The sequence below is a fragment of the Orcinus orca genome, chromosome 16, assembly GCF_937001465.1.
Source record: "Orcinus orca chromosome 16, mOrcOrc1.1, whole genome shotgun sequence".
NCBI classification, from domain to species: Eukaryota; Metazoa; Chordata; class Mammalia; order Artiodactyla; family Delphinidae; genus Orcinus; species Orcinus orca.
In genome coordinates, this window is record NC_064574.1 from 55,766,104 (window position 1) to 55,785,746 (window position 19,643).

General features: G+C 44.3%; 1 protein-coding gene and 1 long non-coding RNA gene across 22 annotated transcripts in view; one reads left to right on the forward strand and one right to left on the reverse strand.

The window, feature by feature from the left end:
• Positions 1 to 19,643, forward strand: part of RBFOX1 (RNA binding fox-1 homolog 1) — a 2,185,863-nt gene that overhangs the window by 1,986,149 nt on the left and 180,071 nt on the right. For all 20 annotated transcript variants that reach the window (XM_033428861.2, XM_049699911.1, XM_049699912.1 and 17 more), the window contains one exon: positions 15,321 to 15,563. In XM_033428861.2, coding sequence (XP_033284752.1) covers positions 15,321 to 15,563 — 243 coding nt within the window. The remainder of the gene's footprint in view (positions 1 to 15,320; positions 15,564 to 19,643) is intronic.
• LOC125961526 (uncharacterized) lies at positions 11,258 to 18,162 on the reverse strand. Of its 2 annotated transcripts, XR_007472349.1 has the most exons (6): positions 18,056 to 18,162; positions 15,731 to 15,856; positions 15,143 to 15,345; positions 13,248 to 13,393; positions 12,958 to 13,093; positions 11,258 to 11,689 (listed from the first exon to the last, which is right to left on the reverse strand). It is a non-coding gene; the product is annotated as an uncharacterized LOC125961526 (long non-coding RNA). The 2 variants fall into 2 exon arrangements; XR_007472348.1 differs by lacking the exon at positions 13,248 to 13,393.

Genomic DNA, 19,643 nt, shown 5'->3' on the forward strand with positions numbered 1-19,643 from the left:
GCAAATTCTGTCTTATATACAAATAAGGCAAACTTCTTCCATATTTTTGAAACCCCACTCTCCTCCTTGGATCCACCTTGACATTTTGCAAAAACTCTTTAAGTCAGTCTAGCCCTGCTTTACTCCAAATTGTGTGATCTTCTCAGCTCAGCTTTCATGCAGGCAGATATCCTTAAAATATCACACATCCTTAGCTCCAGAAAAATAATACTTGTGCACTGATCAAACATATGTGAAAAATGCAAGGTTCTCCAGTCTCCAGTGGTGCTTTGGTTGAGGGCCTTGGGCTCAGAGCCCTTGTGTTGGGGCAGGGCCAGTTACTGAACTTGGTTCTTCACCTAGGAAGATGGAGCTCTTTGATTTCAATCTCTCTTGACTTATCTTTTAAAAATAGTAATAACTTCAATACTGGCATTAAGCAGTACTGGCTTATGCTAAGTTAGGTTGTATTGAATTTGTAAGGCCAGTAAAGTTTTATCTCCTTTTTGTTCTGATGAGAAGCTCAACTGTCATACTGTCCATGTTTATTTCTCTTTTCCTCCACATAAAAGTTTATGAAATGAGGATGGAGGAAACCTAGAAATGCGTCATGCAGTCAAGTCTATTGATATGGCTAGACTTGTTGGGTCATATGGGTGGAAAACTTAGGAAGCAGTTTGGTGCAATGGAAATATATGTAGAGTTCAAATCCCAGCTAGAACGTTTATTCACTGTCTGAACTTGAGCATATCACTGAGTTACCTGACCTCAGCTTTCTCTTCTGTTAAATTGGTATAAATGGTACCCATCCTACCTACCTTCCAATGTGGTATGGAGGCTCAAACAGACCATGTTTAAAATACTCCCAGAAACCTTTACATCCTGTCATTGGCTAAGCTATTGTGATGATGGTGATGGAAAGAGTGATGAGCCTCTGTCCTATTTATTTACCTAAACTGACCACCTAACTCATCTGTTTATTTCTTCTATTTCAAGCATTTGGGTTGCTTCAAGGGAAAATGTAATGTCAAAGGGTGTAGTTTAAATGATCAGATCCCTTTCTTTTCTTTTTCCTCTTTCTTCCTTGACTAGCTTCATCCTGGCATATACCATCACTGCATTCACTCTTTGATTTACCCAAAACGTTTTTGAGCATCTATTCTGTGCATGCCGTTCAAATACTCCTGGGAATGTGGTACCCAATCACACAGACTTGGGTTTCTTCCCTCAAGGGCCTTACAATCCAGTAGCCTCTAGGTCTCTATCTCAACCCACCCTGTGGCTCTGAAAATAACCTCACCACTTTCTTTTAGTTCTTTTTCATTGATTCTGCCACCCTGGGTATGAGCTATTTCCTCCTTCTGCAACATTAAGCTGGCCTTTCCACATATTATTTTGTCAACCTGTTTCATACCATCTGGCTATTTTCTGCTCACCTTTCAACTCTAGGTTTAGACATCAATTCTTCTGGAAAGCCCTCCTTGATAAACCATAGGGGATAGGCGAGCCCCTCGTATTTCACTTCTCATGGCACATACCCCATCAACTGTACATTCCTGGTCTATTATGTAACTTCTACCAACCTATAGCTACAGAGGTTCCTGGGCTACGTGAATCCTCGTCACCACTGTAGCCCCTGAGTCTAGCACAGGACCTGCCATCCAGAAGATGCCCAATGTTTTACTGCTGGAACAATGGCATGAATATCAAGTTCTTGCCTATTTGAGTAGTTCATTGCCCTTGCTTTCTGGCAATCTCTCCTAATTTCATTTCTTCCAAGTCCAAGTATAATTCATTTTGTGACAGCCTTTTTTTTTTCTAGTTGGCAAACTATTAGAGGCTAAAACTTATGCAACGCACCATGAAAGACAAGGTCATATTTTATCATCTTTGCCTGTTGCCGTAACCAGATTAGACATCTTTCTACAAGTGAGGTGAATGCAAGCCAACAGATATTTACCAACAGACATTTATCATGTCAAACACCTGATTACAAAAAAGAGGGAAATGTTAAAGATGAATACGGCAAGTCCCTGCCTTTAAGGAGTTTACAATCTTGTGAGAGGCTGATATTGGATATACGGAAATTGGATAATTGAAAACCCAGTCAAAGGTTTGGTTCTGGAAATTCATCATAAACTATGTGGCGGTGGTACCTAGTTTCTGTATATTAACAGTGTCATGTGTCATGTCTCCTCAAGGTCATGGGTTATCTCAGCTATGTTTAGGGTCCACCTTTGAAAAGGGACCAGAGAAGGAGAAGAAATGTTGATTCACGTCCCTGGGATATAAACTTTCTGATGGGCAGGAAATTCAGTTTTCATAACGGGATGTGAGTGCAAATGATTCTGAATCCATTCATGTACAAGACGATGGTATCTACTTCTTGCATTGATTTTGCATCTAGAATGTTTACTTTTCCCTTCACTAGAGCATTTCATTTTCTGTGACAACATTCCAGTGAAGAGAGTGTATGATTCTCTTTCTAGGAGCGTGACTTAATGCTCCCCATTTCCCCAATCTAGAGGCAGACCCTTGGTGATGCTCTTGGTGGGATGCTGTACTTAAGCAACATCCACAGTGGAGCTGGTACCTCTCTGAGCTACTTGGTGCTGGCCGTATGTACAGCGACCTCCTCTCTTACAAAAAAAGTTGCTTTACACCAGATCTATTAATTTCCTATTTTAGAAGCAGACAGACAGAGAATCCCCTGGATAGCTATGATGGAGTAAGTAACCCAGTGATATTATCCCAAGTCATATCTGCAGGGTAACTGTAAGCAAGCTATTTAAGGGAACACAAGCCATTCTTTTCCTTTTGTGGATTTGGCTAAATGCAGTAATATTAGCAGTGGTGTAGGTCTTTGAAATTCATCTTGAATATAAGTTTGATACTAATATTACCCTGGTGGTAGTGGTGAGAACTTTTTGTCCCCTTCTTTAGAAAATAGCTGGCTGTGAAAGGAGATAGATTGTGAGGGTGAAAGGCCTGCTCAGGATTGAAGGTTTCCTCCATACCCAGGAGACGAAGGATCTTTACTGAATGATGATTTACAATGCGTTATCTGTTCCTTCCCTTATGAAAAGGGTTTTTGCTAATATATATTTGCTTGGTTCAATTGTCAATTAGTTTATCTGCCCTTCTGTCTCCACCGCCATATTTGGGACAGTGGTGGGCAGCTCCAGCTGTCACTCAGGGATAGATGGCAATGGCAATGAGGTGATGGTATTGATGCAAAAAATGACAGCTGAACTTTTGCTGCCCTAACTTCCCCTTGTGCTTGCAGCCATGTAGAGTACTGGTCCGACAATGTCAATTTCCTGGTTTTGACAGTTTCCTATAGTTATGTGAGAGGTTACCATTGGGTGAAACTGGATGAAGGAGACAGCAACTTTCTTGAATTTGTTTTCCAACTTCTTACTTTGGAGTCAGAATTGGATTGGTCCAAATCTGAGTGTCAGCATGCACTATTGGGGTGGACTCAGATTATTTGCTTAGTGTTTCAAAGCTGCCCCTTTATAAAATGAAGGTAATGATTGTGTCCCCATCCTGAAGCTGCAGGGTGCATTGAAGGAGTTACATTTATACAAAATTTAGGGCAATGGAAAGCATATGTTGAGAGCCGTTCTAATTATATTCTTATTGTTATTAATAATGTTATAATCACCATCATCATCATTAGCACTGTTAACCTACTTAGGTTCTGCATCTTGGGATGGCAAGAACAAGATCTCATGCCTTTTTGGTAACCTCCAACTTTGGCTGGGATACTTCAGAAAATATTTTGTGATTGAATTGTTCTACCATAACCCTTACAGATATCACCCCTCATCTTAGCCAACAAAGAGGTCAGTCGTAGCATCTTTGAAAGGACTTGAGCTTTGGAGAAAGACATGGATTTGAGGGCTGCATCTGCCACTTACTAGCTTCCAGACTTTTTGCTTCTCTATCTGTGAAATGGGTGTGATAAAAATAAGGTTAGTAAAAACATAGTTCCTGTAAAGATGAAGTTAGATAATGTATTTCAAGTGACTACCGTTGTCTAATGCTTAGAATGAACTCAATGAATAACAGCTGCTCTGGCTGCTACTTTTTATTAATAATGGACAATAATAAGGCATTTACAGCTATTTCACAGACAGAGAGGTGAAGCCCTATGCTGCTTGGCTTTCCAACAAGAAATCGTTCAGTACGATGTTGGGGTGTTTCAACGGGGAAATTTTTTTCAACGGTGCAGAGCAACATTTGATGGTTTGACCTTGTTTCTCAGGGCCCTGAGGTGCTGGGTGAGTCAGAGCATGTCTTGGTCCTAGGAGGGACAAAGGGACTAGCTTGGGAATTTTTCATGCCACAAAACATTTTGAATATGTACATGTGCGTGTTATCCTTTGAAATGTTCAAAGCAACATCTGTGAGAAAAACAGCAGAGGTTCCTGCCCTCATGAAGTTTACAGTCTAGTTGGAGACAGACCTCAAAATATATGTAATATAAAAATATACGTAATGTCAAAATCAAAATGTATATCATGTCAGACTTTGACAAGGATTTTAAAGGACAAGTCAGGGCCCTGTGAGACCCTGGGGCTGCAGTGAGCAAGCTAAGAAAACCCATGTTCTTAAGTGCCTGGTGTTGTTGGCTGGGAACTTCACTTGCTCCAGAGGCTGCAGATTTTTCTGAGATAAGCACGTTTCTCTTTGGAAATATCACCTCATAAGAAACCATATCAAGGCTACTGACTAGCACAGTGCCATAAATATTTGATTGTCACTAAGTTTTAAGGAGTTGAGAAAAACAACCTCTACTGCCTTTTGTGGCTCCAAATGGAAAGTCAGGATGGAACATTTTGCAAACATGACACCTCATCATTGCAAGGCTGCCGCCTACTCGGCTGGTTTGTATATCTGGGGCTGGTGTTCGCCGGCCGCAGCAAGATGGCTCCTGGCCTCTCTCTCTCTGCTTCCCGGTGGAGGCCGGGAAAGTGAAATGAAACAAATTGCTTTCACTTGAATCTGTGAAACGGATCCCTATTATCTTTGTTGTCTGTCTGTTTTTTGTGAATTATGGCCTCAGAGCAATTTCAGAGTTCTTTGTCCAAGAGATGCTTTTTTTTGTAAGCCAGTGTAGTTAGGAAACCAAGGTTTGTATGTTGACCTAATTGAGGTCAGATTTGAACCCATCTCCAACTGTTTAAGGATGTCTGGTGGATTGGGGTAACTAGCACTTACTGGTTGTGTGAGTGGGAGGAAGTAACCCCACCTCCCTTTTCGTGACAGTATGTACCACATTGGGTTCTTACTAACTAAAATAATTATAAACAAACAAGCAATGCTGCTTTGGTGAATTTTGTATCCTCGGTGCTGAGAGCAATGACTAGTACATAGTTAGCGCTCAAGAAAAGTGTTCTTATCATCATCACCATCATCTTCACCACCATCATCATCTCCATCCTCCACCTCATCATCATCATCATCATCATCATCATCATCATCATCTCCATCTTCATCTTAGTACGGATTCAGTGGCAGGAATTCTTCAATAAGACCAAATCAGGTTCAAGTTCTGGTTCTGCCACTTACCTAATTTACTAACTCCCATACTGGGAAATATTTCTTCACCTGTTTGGAGCCTCAATTTTCTTACCTTTAAAAGAGACCATAATATCTATCTCTTGGGGGTGGTTGTAGGGATTAAAGTGCCTGGCACACAGTAGAACCCAACACACCTCCCCATGTGTTCTCCAGAGGAAGCACTTTGCTGGACCAGAAGGGGGACCAATTTCATCCCCACAATGGGGCATATATGCTCACAGGGCTTTCTAGATTATAAAACACATTCCTGTAGATTTTATCCCTAGAGAATCACAAGACCCTCATCGGGAAGAAGAATATATATTATGGTTTATATTAATCAATGAGGAAACGGGGTACATGGAGGTTGAATGACTTGCCAATAGTTCCACCATTATGCTCCTGGCTTTTCAACACTTGTCTCTGATTCCATAGTCACAGCACCAATAAAAGGTTAGAAGGTAACAAACAGGGAAATTACCCAGCATAGTGTTCTTTATTTTATTTATTTTACTGCAATCCATAAAAGATTTTATGTCACAACCCAATTCACCCACATAAAAGTTTCATGAAACAGTTCCTTACTCTTTTCTATTCTTTTCCAGTGTGGTATAGTTTATTTCATTTAAAGAATGTTGGTGTGATAACCCCTGCATGGGTTCTACATCCCAAGGGTTCACACCTACAGTTTGAAAAACCCGTAACATTTCCCCCCCCGAGATGGTGTATCGGGATAATCTGGGGCACTTTCACACAGTGCCCAAGCCTGGATCCCGCCCTTGGAGATTTTAAGCCAGTGGGTCTGGGGTAGAGTCCTAGCATCTGGCTCTATAAGAAAACCCCAAATGACCTGATGGTCCACAGGCTAAGGAACAATGTCCTGTTACATCACTCTGATTGTTTCCACCTGAAACACTCTTCTCTATTGGGTGTTTTGACTTTTTTTTTTTTTTTTTTTGCATTTTCTCTATCACTTCCCAGAACATCCTTCACCAGGGAATTTGTCTATCTTGGTCTCATCCCTTTTGCTTTCTAGGAGAAAGTAAGACCCCCTATACTTAGGTTGAAGGACAGAAGTTTAGCTTTTCAGTTATCAGTGGGACAAGGAGCTCACGGTTCATGGGAATGACTGCTGAGTCCACGTATTGGGCAGGAGGCCTGTGAGGAAGGGGCTCTGGTCCTCTGACGATGTGGCTCTGAGAAGGGAGCTGACACATCCCTTTAAGGAACCCGAAAAGGCTGCTTAATTTAATCCTGCATTAGAGGCATCCCCGGAGTGTGATTGGAAATGGAAATGTAAGGATGGCACAAATACTGTTTATCCAGATTTTTCTTTCCAACCCTGGGGAGCTGGGAATTTAAAACAAACAAACAAATCACCCAGGGGCTCCCTGAACTAGTACCACCGACAGATCAGCAGGAAAGTGGAATTCTTCCGGGCAGCCTCCTCTACCCTCACCTCCTCCTCTGTTATACAATTTAATTACAAGTTTAATCACTTCAGAAACGCCATCCATTCCCTCCAGGGTAGGGAGATGTCTCCTTTCCAAGCAGGCGTCTCGGCGATAAGCAGCTGTCCACGGGAATGGCGGATGGGACTCTTGAAACCTCTCCCTCGACGAGCCAGAAAGACATGACTAAATAAAACCTGAAATTGTGTTGACATTTCACTGTGGTTGTTGTAGTTTTAATAATAGAGGAGGAACAAAGTATTTGTGGCTTTAAATGAAGAGGCAGCATTTGGCATTGAAATCACTGGGGATTTTTTGTACGAGGTTTTATTTTTGCTTATTGGGAGAGAAGAAAAAAACAATGAGCTAGGGAGAGACAGAAGTTCAAGAAGACAAGGGAAAAGCAAGATGGCTCTGCTTTTCCTTCATGGCCTTGATCACCACTGGGGTTCTGCGGTCAACTGTGGGTTCCTTTCTTGAAAGCCTGTTTCTCCTGTTGCCTGTTTGGTCCTTAGGAGCGAAGATGGCTTTGGATTCGCTCACCACGTTATTGCGTGTGGCGAATGGATCTGTTTCTGTAGCGCATCCTGTGAGGCAGGGTGCCGTGTTTGCTCCCCCGTGATTTGATTTTTTGACATGATCTTCTCACAATTACCCTGTGAAGTCACTCATCATGCTCCCCATTAAACAGAAGCAAAAAAACTGGAGCCCAGGGCATTGCAACAACTTGTCTGAGATCGCACGGTGAGTCTGCCAGACAGCCAGGCCTCCAGATCTTCCAAACACTGGCCCGTGACTATTTTAAGGTCAATTTACAATTAACCACTCAGCTTTGTTGTAAATTTATCTGCAGTGTTCTCACGGTATTTTTTTTTTTTTTTTAATTTACCCATCACCATCTCTCTTATCTCTTTGAGCTCTGTCTTCATCCCTCTTCTGTCTCCTCCCCCGATCCCCCCGGTGTCCCCCCGCCACCTTGAAAATATTTCAAAAATAGGATAGTCGCAAGCTTCCCAGTGGATTCCCTAACTTTGCATACCATATATTTAGTTTAGTAATGAAAAACTCCAGCTCCAGGCAGCGCAGAGGATAGCATTTCTAATGTTTTTTAAACAGCTATTAATGTAGTCGAGTGCTGTGTGGGGTTTTTTTTTTTCCGTTCCTCTTCTATGTAATCATCTGCTCAGTGTATACTCTGAAACTGAGAGCAAGGGCCAGAGGAGGGGCAAGCTGTGATTGATGGGCCAGGCTCAAGGAAGGAGTCCCATCTGGGGTTGATTTGGGGAGCAGTCAGTTGTTGAAGGGGAGGTCAGCCAGGCAGCCTCGGCGCCCCCCTTCCACACCCCCGCCGTCCCCACGTTGCACAGCGCACACACCCTGGCTCGTAATCGAGGCTTGCTTCAGGCAGATGATTTGTGGTGTGACACTAGAACAGCTGCTAAGTTTATGGAGGAGAAAGGAAGCAGGATGGTACAGCAGGTATTCTTCCCCCATTTTCTATTTTACTCGAAATTGTGATTTGAATGAAGCGGAAGCCTTTCCTTGTATTAAGTCTCTGTTATTCTCTCCATGATGTGGATTCTGCTCCTTGAATCATGCCGGCGGTGGGGGGCGTGGGGGGGGGAGGAAAGGATTTTCAGCCGAGTGTGTGTGTGTGTGTGTGTGTGTGTGTGCACGCGCGCGCGAGCGGGCTTTTCTGCTTGATGGGTGGAACTGAGCCGGTCTTAGAACCAGCAGGTTAATGATGTAATTTTGCATTTTCCTTCTTGGTTTCCGTGCCCCCGGGGGGCATGATGCAGTTTAGTTCTTTTCCGTCCAGCAGTGGAGGCTTTCTCTGAATATGCAATTCTTCAAGAAATATGCCGTTTCTTGCCAGAGAAGTAGAACAGACCAGGCTAAGAAACTAAAGTAAACCAAACTGTCAGCAAGACGGAAAACTGCAGGCAACGGAGAATGGATAGTTTCCTCCTGCAAATCCAAGTTGGTGGGGGGTCCCGTGGCTGCTCTCCTAGGCGGTGCAGACAGATGTAATCAGCTGGTTTATGAGGATTGAACCATTCCTGTGCCTTTCTTCATTATAGGGGCTGTGTTTAGGCCAGAAGAGGTTTGGGGTGGGGGGACAAGAAGTGGACTGGGGACAAATAGATTCCAGAAGCAAAAGGAGAAAGGATGCACCAGAAGTTTGACAGTTAGAGCTAGGAAGACACACACACACACACATACACACACACACACACACAGAAGAGAAAGAAAAATACTTAAAGCCCACCTTGGCAGGCACTTTTCCCCCTCGGTGAAAGTCAGACAGTTACGGTGAAAAGAATAAATCCATTTCATGTTCTGCCACGTAAAGACTGTTTTCTGCAATTGAAATGTGGTTTGCATTAGATTCTGAGCCAAAATATTTTGCCAAGTCTGATGGGCTGCCTCTCTTGGTTCGTTTTTTAGTTTCCCAAAACTACTTTATTAAACCGCTAAGGGCCATGCACGGGAGAAAGGTGATGTCTGAAAAGAAACCAAAAACAAGCACCTCCCATTTTCTCTCTGACTCTGCCTCCTGAGAAAATTAAGGGTGTAGGATGTTCTAGTGACCAAGGAAATTCTCCTTGTATTTGAGGGACGTCTCTCTGAATGCCTGCACGCAGCGGAGTCCACACACTATGCTAATGGTCAGATTACGGTATTTGTCTTAAAATAGCAATATCCTGGCTACTTCATGCTTCAGTAAAATATTTAAATTGACATGGCATTTTTTTTCCTGTGGTGAATCAGACTTGGTTGCATTTTAATAATCCTTCTTCTCTCCGTAACTGGAGTACAAACTACCTGTCGGGTTGTCGCAGGTAATGAGGGGTCCCCCGTTATCATCTGGCTGCCGTTGGGTTGCTGTTCTAATTGAGGTTTGGTGTATGAGGACAAAAGTTTCTTCTGCATTTATCCTAATGGATGTTCTTGATTTCAAACTCCTACCCAGTTCTGCAGCAGCAACGGTGGGTTTTAAAACATGAGGTCTTGGCTTCTTTCCCCCCTTTTGTGTATTCGGCAGCAACCCAGCAAAGTCCAGGCCCTGAAAATTAGATGCTAGGTTTGCAAAATCACTTGAAGCACTCCCTTGATAATGTGGGGCTACATGCAAAGCAGAATCACCCTCCCCATCAACTCAGAACAGCCACAAGCACCCTGACTCAGTAAATACCAGAATCTCTGTGATCGTTGCCCTTATTTAGGGAAAAGTGTGGGTGGGCATTAGAGTAGAAGAAAGAAGGCAGCTTCTGCAAATGAGGGAACGTCTAACCAGAACGCTCCAAATAACTGTTGCCTGTCACTGCCACCAGTGTGAAATTGGCTTCAGCCTTCCAGCAGGAGCTTGTTCACGTGCCCAAGATTTGCCTTGACCTGGAGTGGAAAAGGTGCCCATAATGTGAATATATTTTTCCAGAAAATCCATTTTAGCCAAGCTGAGTATCCAGGAACATCACTAGGGAGGAAAGAAAGACATCTCCGAAGCCCTTTGAAGGTGAAAAATAATTCCGTAGGAAGTACAGTGATCTTAATTAAATATTAGCTGTAATTAGCCCAAAGTACAAATGTTGGGAATATTAATCAGGGTTCCTCTGGAATGGCTGTCAGTGTTAATAAGTAACCGTGCAGGGTCCCACCAACATCTGTTTGAGAACTCCAGGAACAGGAGTGCATCCCAAGTTCTATGGACTTGAATGCTACCTGGAGGTTCCCTGGCTACCATGGACATCGTCTCTAGAGGTGGGCACCCGTGGTTTGCCAGAATGGCATAAGTTTTGGTAGAGGTTGGTGGTTTGCCCTGGCTCCAGTGGTGCCCCTACTTGGCCCTTGCCCTTGGCCCTTGTAGCCTCAGAGCCTTCGGAAGCCAGGCTTTGGGCTTGAGGTGGCAGAAGTTTCCCAGGCTGCTGCTCTAACACACCAAGGGTTACCCCTCGCCTCCCCCAGTCTGGCTACTGGAACCCTGGCCTCTTTGAATCAAATACCCTAGCACCTGACTTCCCCACAGGGTGTAACCTGCCACCAGGTGGAAAACAGGTCTCAGGGTCACGGTATACATGACAGAGAGCAGTTTATTTATTTAAAATTGGAAACGCATCTCCCCACCAGAGATCTTCTTTCCAGATGAGGGACACCTTGGCGTGGGGTAAACCCAGGCTCTGGTTCAGCTCTTGGCTTCCCTCAGAGGTACTTGTGACTGCAACCTCGTAATATCATTTACCAGCTCTGGGCTACAGTATCCTTCACAACAAAATAAAGCGGGATCAGAGATGCAGTGCATGCAAAGCAGAGAGTCTAGACCTTGGCACTATTAACCTTTGGGCCAGATAATCCTTGGTTGTGGAGGGGGCGCTGTCCTGTACACTGTAGGATGTCTAGCTGCAGCTCTGGCCTCCACCCACTAGATGCTGGTGGTATCCCTTCCTACTCAGTTGTGACAAACAAAAGTGTCTCTGGTCATTGCCTAATGTCTCCTGGGGAGCAGTCACCCTGCTTAAGGTCTCCTTGCCTGGTGCCCACTAGGTCTGAGTGTCACGCAGTTTGTTTTCTGAGTTCTGGTTTGGAGAAGAGGATGCCTTTCAGATGGAACACAGAAGTCTGAAGCCATCATAGGTCTTCGCACAAGCCCACGTCTGCTGAGTTTGAAGCACGTGTGTGTACAATGCAGAGACCTGGTGATGGAAAGCACATTCTGAGAAAGATTCTACCGCACCTTTCTCCCACCGTCCTTAACGTTGCCGAACTCCAGGTCTGGCTGAGCCACCCCCTCCTTGGTTTAGGTAGAAGGCACTCCCTTTCCCTCCCTACTTCACCACCAACTGTATTTCCTGCCCAAACTACCTGTGCAACAACAGCTGTTTTTTTTTTTTTTAACATCTTTATTGGAGTTTAATTGCTTTACACTGGTGTTAGTTTCTGCTTTAAAACAAAGTGAATCAACTATGCATATATCCCCATATCTCCTCCCTCTTGCATCTTAACTGATGTCCCCATATTTCATGATAACTCTGCCACAATGATTAGAAAACTTTTCCTGCAAAGGGCCAGATAGATAAATAGTTTAGACTTTGTGGGCTATATGGTCTCTGTCAGAGCAACTCAACTCTGCCATCAGAGCACAGTGACCATGGTTGTGTCCCAATAAAACTTTATTTACAAAAACAAGTCACGGGCCAGATTTCTTCCAGGGTTCGTTTGCTGATCCCTCTCCCATCCCCCCACCCCCATCCTGTTGCCAGTGAAGCCTGACAGAGCCCAGAGTCCACTAGCCAAGCATGCATTCACTTAGCAAACACCGGTGTATGTTGACTTTGCAGCCAGCGTGCTGCTGAACCCTGGAGGTGGAACAGAGAATGTGACACAGTCTCCCACCCTCAGGACGCTCACAGGCTAATCAGCAGGCGATAGTGGTACCTGGAGTTACGTGGGAGGTGACCACAAGCTGCAGTGTAGAGGGCAGGCAACTGATGTGGTTTAAGTGTCAAGGAAGACTTGCTGGGAAGCTCTTGATCTGGGACCTCAAAGAGAAGCCAAGAAAGGCTAGCCAGGGAAGGGAGTAGGGGAGGAATTCCCAAGCAGAGGAGGCAGTGAACAGGATGGTGTCGAGAGGATGGAGAGACCACAAGCTTCCTGAGGGCAGGCCTTCCCTCTCCAGTACAGAGAGAGGTCAGATCCTAGCAAGGAGCTGTTGCTGTTTTGCAGCTTATAGGATTGGTTCACTCCTCCTGAGACTGCTTTGCAGTGAGGAAAGGCCATGTGGGCACATATGTACCTGTGAAAGTGTTTCTACTGAAGGTGGAGAAAGGAGAGCTTTGTCTTTTATGACCATCTCTCTCTACCATTGATCCTGTGATCATTTCATGCTCCCCTGGAGTTTTCACAAGTCTGTCTTTCAATTCAGAGACAAGCGAGGTGGGAGGTAGGGGAGGCTGAAATGGACCTTTGGGCAGAAGTGGAATCTGTCCCGGTGATTTTCTCTTTGGAGCGTTCTCAAGGTCCCAAAGTTTCTGGGGTTTCTTGTCAGCCAGAAAGAAGTAGCGTCTTTCTGTGCACAAGGATGTATTCCTTGAGCAGCCCTGTAGAAGAGAAGAATGCTAGTCAGCTCATATACAGAAGAGGATTTTTTCTGGTATTAGTCAAGACCTTTTCGGTTGCAAGTAACGGAAAGGCGGGCTTACACTAAATAAGACATTTACTGACTCATGGAACTTAAACAGCAGTGTTACTCACTGCAGGGAAAAGCTGGATCCAAGACTTCAAATGATGTCAGCAGGACTCAGTTGATCTGTTTCTCCACTTCTGGGCTCCATTTTCCTCTGTGTTGGCTTCTGCTTTAGGGAGGCTCCCTTCAAGAGGCAGTTCTTGGCAGCTCTAGGCTGAACGTTATTTTTCCAGCTGCCAATCATCGAAGTGAAAGAACTTCCTCCCCAAACTCCAGCCAAGTCCCAGGATTAAGCCTCACTGGAGTTGCTAGGGGTTAGGTGGATGGGCATAAGCCCAAGTCACTGTGACCGTTAAGAGTGGAGCCCTCTGGCTAGCCAGGCAGGGTAACATGACCACATCTAGAGGTAACCAGAGACGGGCCCAGCCACATCTGCACAATGTGGGGACTGGGAGTGGAAGTGGCTCCTAAAAGGAAACCGGGCTTGTCCTGGAAGAGGAGTGAACAATGAACGGCAATGACAGTAAATGTGGTTTCCCAAGGACGGACGCGGTTAACTTTCCACGCCGATCGATGCAACCGCAGCACAGACAGACCCATTCAGCCCCAAGTGCTATGAAAACACGTTGCCAAGAAAGAAACGGCTGTTTATTTTTGCTTCCGATGGCACAGACATTTGGAGAAATTAGTCTGGGGGAGGAAAGGGCCTGAGGGGAGTGTTTTCACTTGTAAAATGTTTTAAACTTATCCTAAGTGTCGTTCTCTCCAAGTGTCATCTTTAACATTCCAATTAAGTTTCCTTCTAAACAAATGCACCAGCTCCTTGCACTGCTCTGAGAATAAACTTTTTTCCCCCTCTCTGTCATAATGGTTTTTGCTGCACTCAAGTTGCTTTGGCTGAAGAAGCTCTCAAATGTTAGTGGCGGGAACCCAGGAGATGTGAGCAGTTCTGACACTTTTGCCCTGGTATCGTTAGAGGAGGACTGAAGTCACATCTAATTGACCACAGACAATGGGAGAGGCAGCTATTTGGTGTGCTTAATTGCTAAGCTTTCTCTCTCTCTCTCTCTCTTCTCTTTCTGACTGCGCAATCCCATTTCTTCTTAAGACCGTGGAAAATTTAGACCTTTGGGTTACAGTCCCTGATGCCGTGTGTGTGTGTGTGTGTGTGTGTGTGTGTGTGTGCGCGTGTGTGTGTGTGTGTGTGTGTGTGTGTGTGTAGGGTAGTAAAGTTATGGGAGTCCAGGTGGAGAGAGAGAGAGAGAGATGCTTCCTGAAATGGAAGCATTTGAATTCTTTTTTTTTTATTCTTTTGACTTGCCTATAAGTATCACACTGCATGTTTTGCCTAGATGTGAAGGGCGAATTGTTACATAATACTCTGCTTATAAAAAAAATAATAAGTCAGGGAATGGGAGTAGGCATTGATTAATGAGGCTAAGAATTAAGTCCAGCATTTTGCAGAGATACTTAAAATGAGACAATCACAGAAGGCCATCTTTGTCCAAATTAGGCACTGAATTTTCATCAGCTGCTTCATGTTGGCACTGGGAACATCAAACACACACACACACACACACACACACACACACACACACACGCTGTGACCATTGCAAGGACCACCACCCCTGTCCCATTATGTGAGCCAAATCACATAAAATGTTGATTAAATTCAAATGCTTACATGAATTGTCTCTCCTCTCAAGAACACACACGTGCAATTTAATCGGTCTTGGCATTTTAAGTATCAAATCAAGGCTCTGCTGTCACCAGCGACAACTGCATGCTCACAGGTCCCCAAACGGGAATGAAATTAGAAAGATCTGCCAGAACAACCCAATCCAGGAGAGCACATGCCCTCACGGTGTGTGGCTGTTGGGCTGGATGATTGGGAAAGGGTCTTCAACCCTTCAGAGCCTCGATTTCTGCATCTGTACAATGGGGCTCTATCTACAATGCTTACTGTTTCCTTATAGGGTCCGGTGAAGATTGAGTGGGATGTATCCATCTCAGGCTCTTGGCAGCCTTGCTGAAACCCACGAAGCATCCGGGGAGCAGTTGTCCTTGTGCCTCGGGGGGAAGGTTTCTGCTTGGTGCCCACTCATGGTTTTCACTCCCTCTCTCTCTCTCTGATTTTCCAGGGTAATCAGGAAGCAGCAGCTGCCCCTGACACAATGGCTCAGCCTTACGCTTCGGCCCAGTTTGCCCCCCCTCAGAACGGCATCCCCGCGGAATACACGGCCCCTCATCCCCACCCCGCGCCAGAGTACACGGGCCAGACCACCGTTCCCGAGCACACGTTAAACCTGTACCCTGCCGCGCAGTCGCACTCGGAGCAGAGCGCCGCGGACACGAGCGCGCACACCGTCTCGGGCACCGCCACAGTAAGTGCGCACTGGCCTCCGGGGGCGCTCTGGGACCCCAGGGTTCCGGGAATGACAGCGGGGCGCACCGCCGTGCAACTGGTCGGGGTTGGGGGGTGGAGGCTCTCTCCCGCAAAGCAGCCCCTAAGCTCATCCTTGTCATCCCAGCCCCGCCTAGTTCACCTTACCTACGTGCGTCTTCTCCTGGCACTGATTTAAATCAACACATTTTCCATTAACCGCGTGTATTTGTGAAGGGAAACGTTTATCTCTTTTCCGCTTCTATAGTTTTTCTTTGTCTGGAATTATGTCATCTGAGGGGAATCATACACTATGATTATGAGATTGTGACAGTATAATCTCTTTTTTTAATGGCTTTATGGAGATGCCATTTACATACAATAAAATTCACCTATTCGAGGTGGACAACTCACCGATTATTATTGTATTTACAGAATTGTGCAACCATTGCTACAGTCTAGGAATATTTCCATCACCCCCAGAATGAATCTCCTGCCCATTGTAGCCACTCCCCATTCCCACCCCAGCCCTCCCTAGCCAAATTCGTTGGAAATTCACCCATGTTGTGGCTTGAGTCCCTAACATCGTTTTTATTTCAGAGCTCCCGGGGGTGTGGGTGGCCTAGGCCGCCAAGGGGCAGCAGGAGTGAATTTTGCAGGACTGTTCTGCATTTTGGTGGTGGAGGTGACACACCTCTATGCACCAAAAAGTCAGATTTATTGCATATGAATGGATGAAATGGATTGAAAACAAGCAAACAAACTGAAAAGAAACCGTTTATCACCACCATCAATAGAAACTAGTATTGCTGGCTATCCATAAAGGACAACCACCCTAAACAAAAATAACGATGAAAATTACACAATGTTTATTTATGTACCACCTAAAATAACCACACACCGTGCGTACCGTAAGAGGTATATGTACACTTAGGAAAACTTGTTCTGTGGAATTCTTTAGAAGCCTGGACACATCCAGCCTCTAGTCCAGAACACTTTATAGGTGCAAGGCAATTGGGCCTGTTTCTTCTGCCCTCTGAGAAACTGATATTTGCGAAGAAGTTTATTGGTCTGAAACATGATATATTTCTTGTAGCCAAAGCAACCATTGACTAGCTTTGCTACCTGGTACCTCACTGATTTGCAGGTTAGGTTTGGAGATTTTTCAAAATAATGTAAATTTAAAATTTTTCTATTGCTTGTCCTCCCTTATTTATTGTGCCAAAATACATATAACATAAAATTTACTGTTTTAACCATTTTATCGTATACAGTTCGGTGGCATTAAGTACATTCACAATGTAGTGCAGCCATCACCATTATATAGTCCTAGACATTTCCGTCACCCCAAAAGGAAATCCAGTATCCATTAGGCAGACGTCCTCCATTCCTCCCTCCCGCCAGACCCTGGGAACCACCCGTCTGCTTTATTTCTGTCTGGATTTGCCTATTCTGTATTTTTCCCCCAAATGAGATCATATCATATATGTCCTTTTATGTCTGCCTTTTGCTTAACAGAATGTTTTCAAGGTTTATCCATGCTGGAGCATGGATCAGTACTTCATTGTTTTTATATGACTGAATACCATTCCATGATATGGATAGATCCTATTTTGTTTATCCATCCATCCGTTGTTGGGCATTTGGGTTGTTTCTGCCTCTTGGCTATTGTCAATAATGCTGCTATTGCCTTTTTAGTATTTGGCTGCTGTAACTTAGGAATGGGTTCGTTAAATGGGTTTGTGGATTTAGTAGGTGTTTATTGTTGTTGTGTTGACTACCTAGTGATGGAGTTATTTATTTGTATGCTGGTTGTTTTGTCATAATCAATGGTGGTAGGGCTTGAGAAGGTTATTTTAGGACTAAAAAATGTCCCATCAGACATCATTTATTAAGCCTCAACATGGACCAACCATACAAACTGCTGTGGAAGTTTCATTCATTCACTCACAAATATTTATTAAGCATCTACTCGGGCCAGGACTCATACTTGATGATGTGGTTGAACCAAACATAAATGGTCCTTTCTCTCTTGTAACTTAGTGCCAGAGACAGAGAATAAACATGTAGCAATAAAATAGCTGTATAAACACACATTGTGATACGCGCTCTTAAGGAAAAGACAGGTGCTATGGGAGGCTAAAAAACGATCAGAGGTGCCACTTGTAAATGAGTAGTCTGGGAACATTTCTTCAAGGACATGATATTTAAGGGGAAAAGACAAAGCATCCAGGCAAAAGGAATACCGAGGTCAAAGGTTCCAAGGTTGGAAAGAGCTGGGCTTATTCAAAGAACTAAAAAAAAGGCAGTACGTCTAGGGCATATGAAGACAGTTTGGCAATGGCAAAGGATAAAATGGGGGCAGCCAGCAGGGATCGTATCCCGCAGGCCTCGTGGGTTCCATGTTGAAAGCTATGGGAAGCCATTGAAAAGAGTTTAAGCCAGAAAAGTTTAAAAAATGACGTTTTGAAAGAAAGGATTAATTGTACCTACCTTAAAGGAAATCTTAATCCAGTTGGGGAGTAGAGAAGCTCAACATCCTTTTCTCACAAAAAGAACTCTCCAGAGATCAACACGATTACATTTAAATTGCATATTGGATGTCCACAGTGCCCCAGACACTACAGGAGGTGAAATGATGAGGAGACAGGCTCCCTCCCTTAGAGAGGTTTTGGTCCACTAGAGAGCGTAGGATATGTGTTCTGTTACTTGTCATAATGTCGCAAGTTCTAGAGCATGGATTTCCAAGGCTTTAGTGTATTATGATGATCATGGAAGAAAACACTTTCTAAGAGATCTACCTCAAAATCACTGATGAAGCAGTACTATTTCGTAGGCTTCTTGTTGCTGTAACGGAAAACTCAGTAGGGAATGTATCGGCTTATAAAACAAAAAATTCCAGACAAGTGCTGGCTTTAGACACGGCTTAGTTCTTGGCGTGCATCTATTAGGTTCCAGCTGCATCCATCTCTGCCTCTTCTTCCTCTTGCTCATCATTCTCCACTTCTGTGTGATGGTCCTTCAAGTTCAGGCTCTTGACATCACACCAGATTCCCAGTGAAAGACTCTTGGATTAGTCCATACAAGCAAGCCTGGGAATCACTCTCTCTGGTTTGCGCAGTTCAGTGGCTGAAGCAGAGAATGGATGTCTCAGCCGTGGGGCCACTGAGGAGCCCCATTCCCAAATACATAGACCAAGGATGGTTCCACCGGAGTCAATGGTAAGGTGCCTTTGGGACTTCTCGTGAAAGTTATTTAACAGACAGCAACTGGTCAGCACCAAAGGTAGTATGGTGATCCATTTGTATGGACAGGCCTGAATTGATTCATTTGAGTGTAGGGAATGGAGAGAAGGTCAAGGACTGATCACTGGAGAACTCATAGGTGGTGAGGTTTGGAAGAAAAAGAGCTATGGAATGAGATGTAAAGAGGGTACCCAGATGGGGGGTTGAACCAGGAGAGTGTTGTCATGGCAGCCTGGCAGGTGTGAACTGAGAAGACATTATTGAAGCTGGCATTGTGGACATCACTGAAGACCCAGGAGAAAGCAGCCTTAGTAGAGTATTGGGGAGAGATGCCAGGGGGCCAGGAGTTGAAGAATAAATGGGAACTATCAGAGTGGGTATGTACAGTACCATTGTAAACATTTGGAGGGAAGAGGAAAAAGAAAACATAGCATTGGAAGAGCACAGATCTCAGAGAAAGCAGTTTGTAGGAGAGTGGATTTTGATTCACTGTTTACACCGCAGAGAATTGCGATGGGGAGGACAGGGAAGAAGAGATAGGGAATGATGACTCAAGAAAGAAAGTGACAAAGTATTTTAGAGGAAATAGGAAGGAATATGACCAAGGGTACACAGATACAATAGGTAGTCTGGGAAAGGAGAAGAAATACTTTATTTTTTGCAGCTCTATTGACATATAAATGACACACAACAAACTGTGCATATTTAAAGTGTGCAATTTGATGAGTATTGACATACGTACATAACTGTGGAACCACTGCCACTCTCAAGATAACAGACATGTCCATCATTCCAAAGTTTTTTTTTTTTGTAATCTGGAAACCACTGTATTGTTT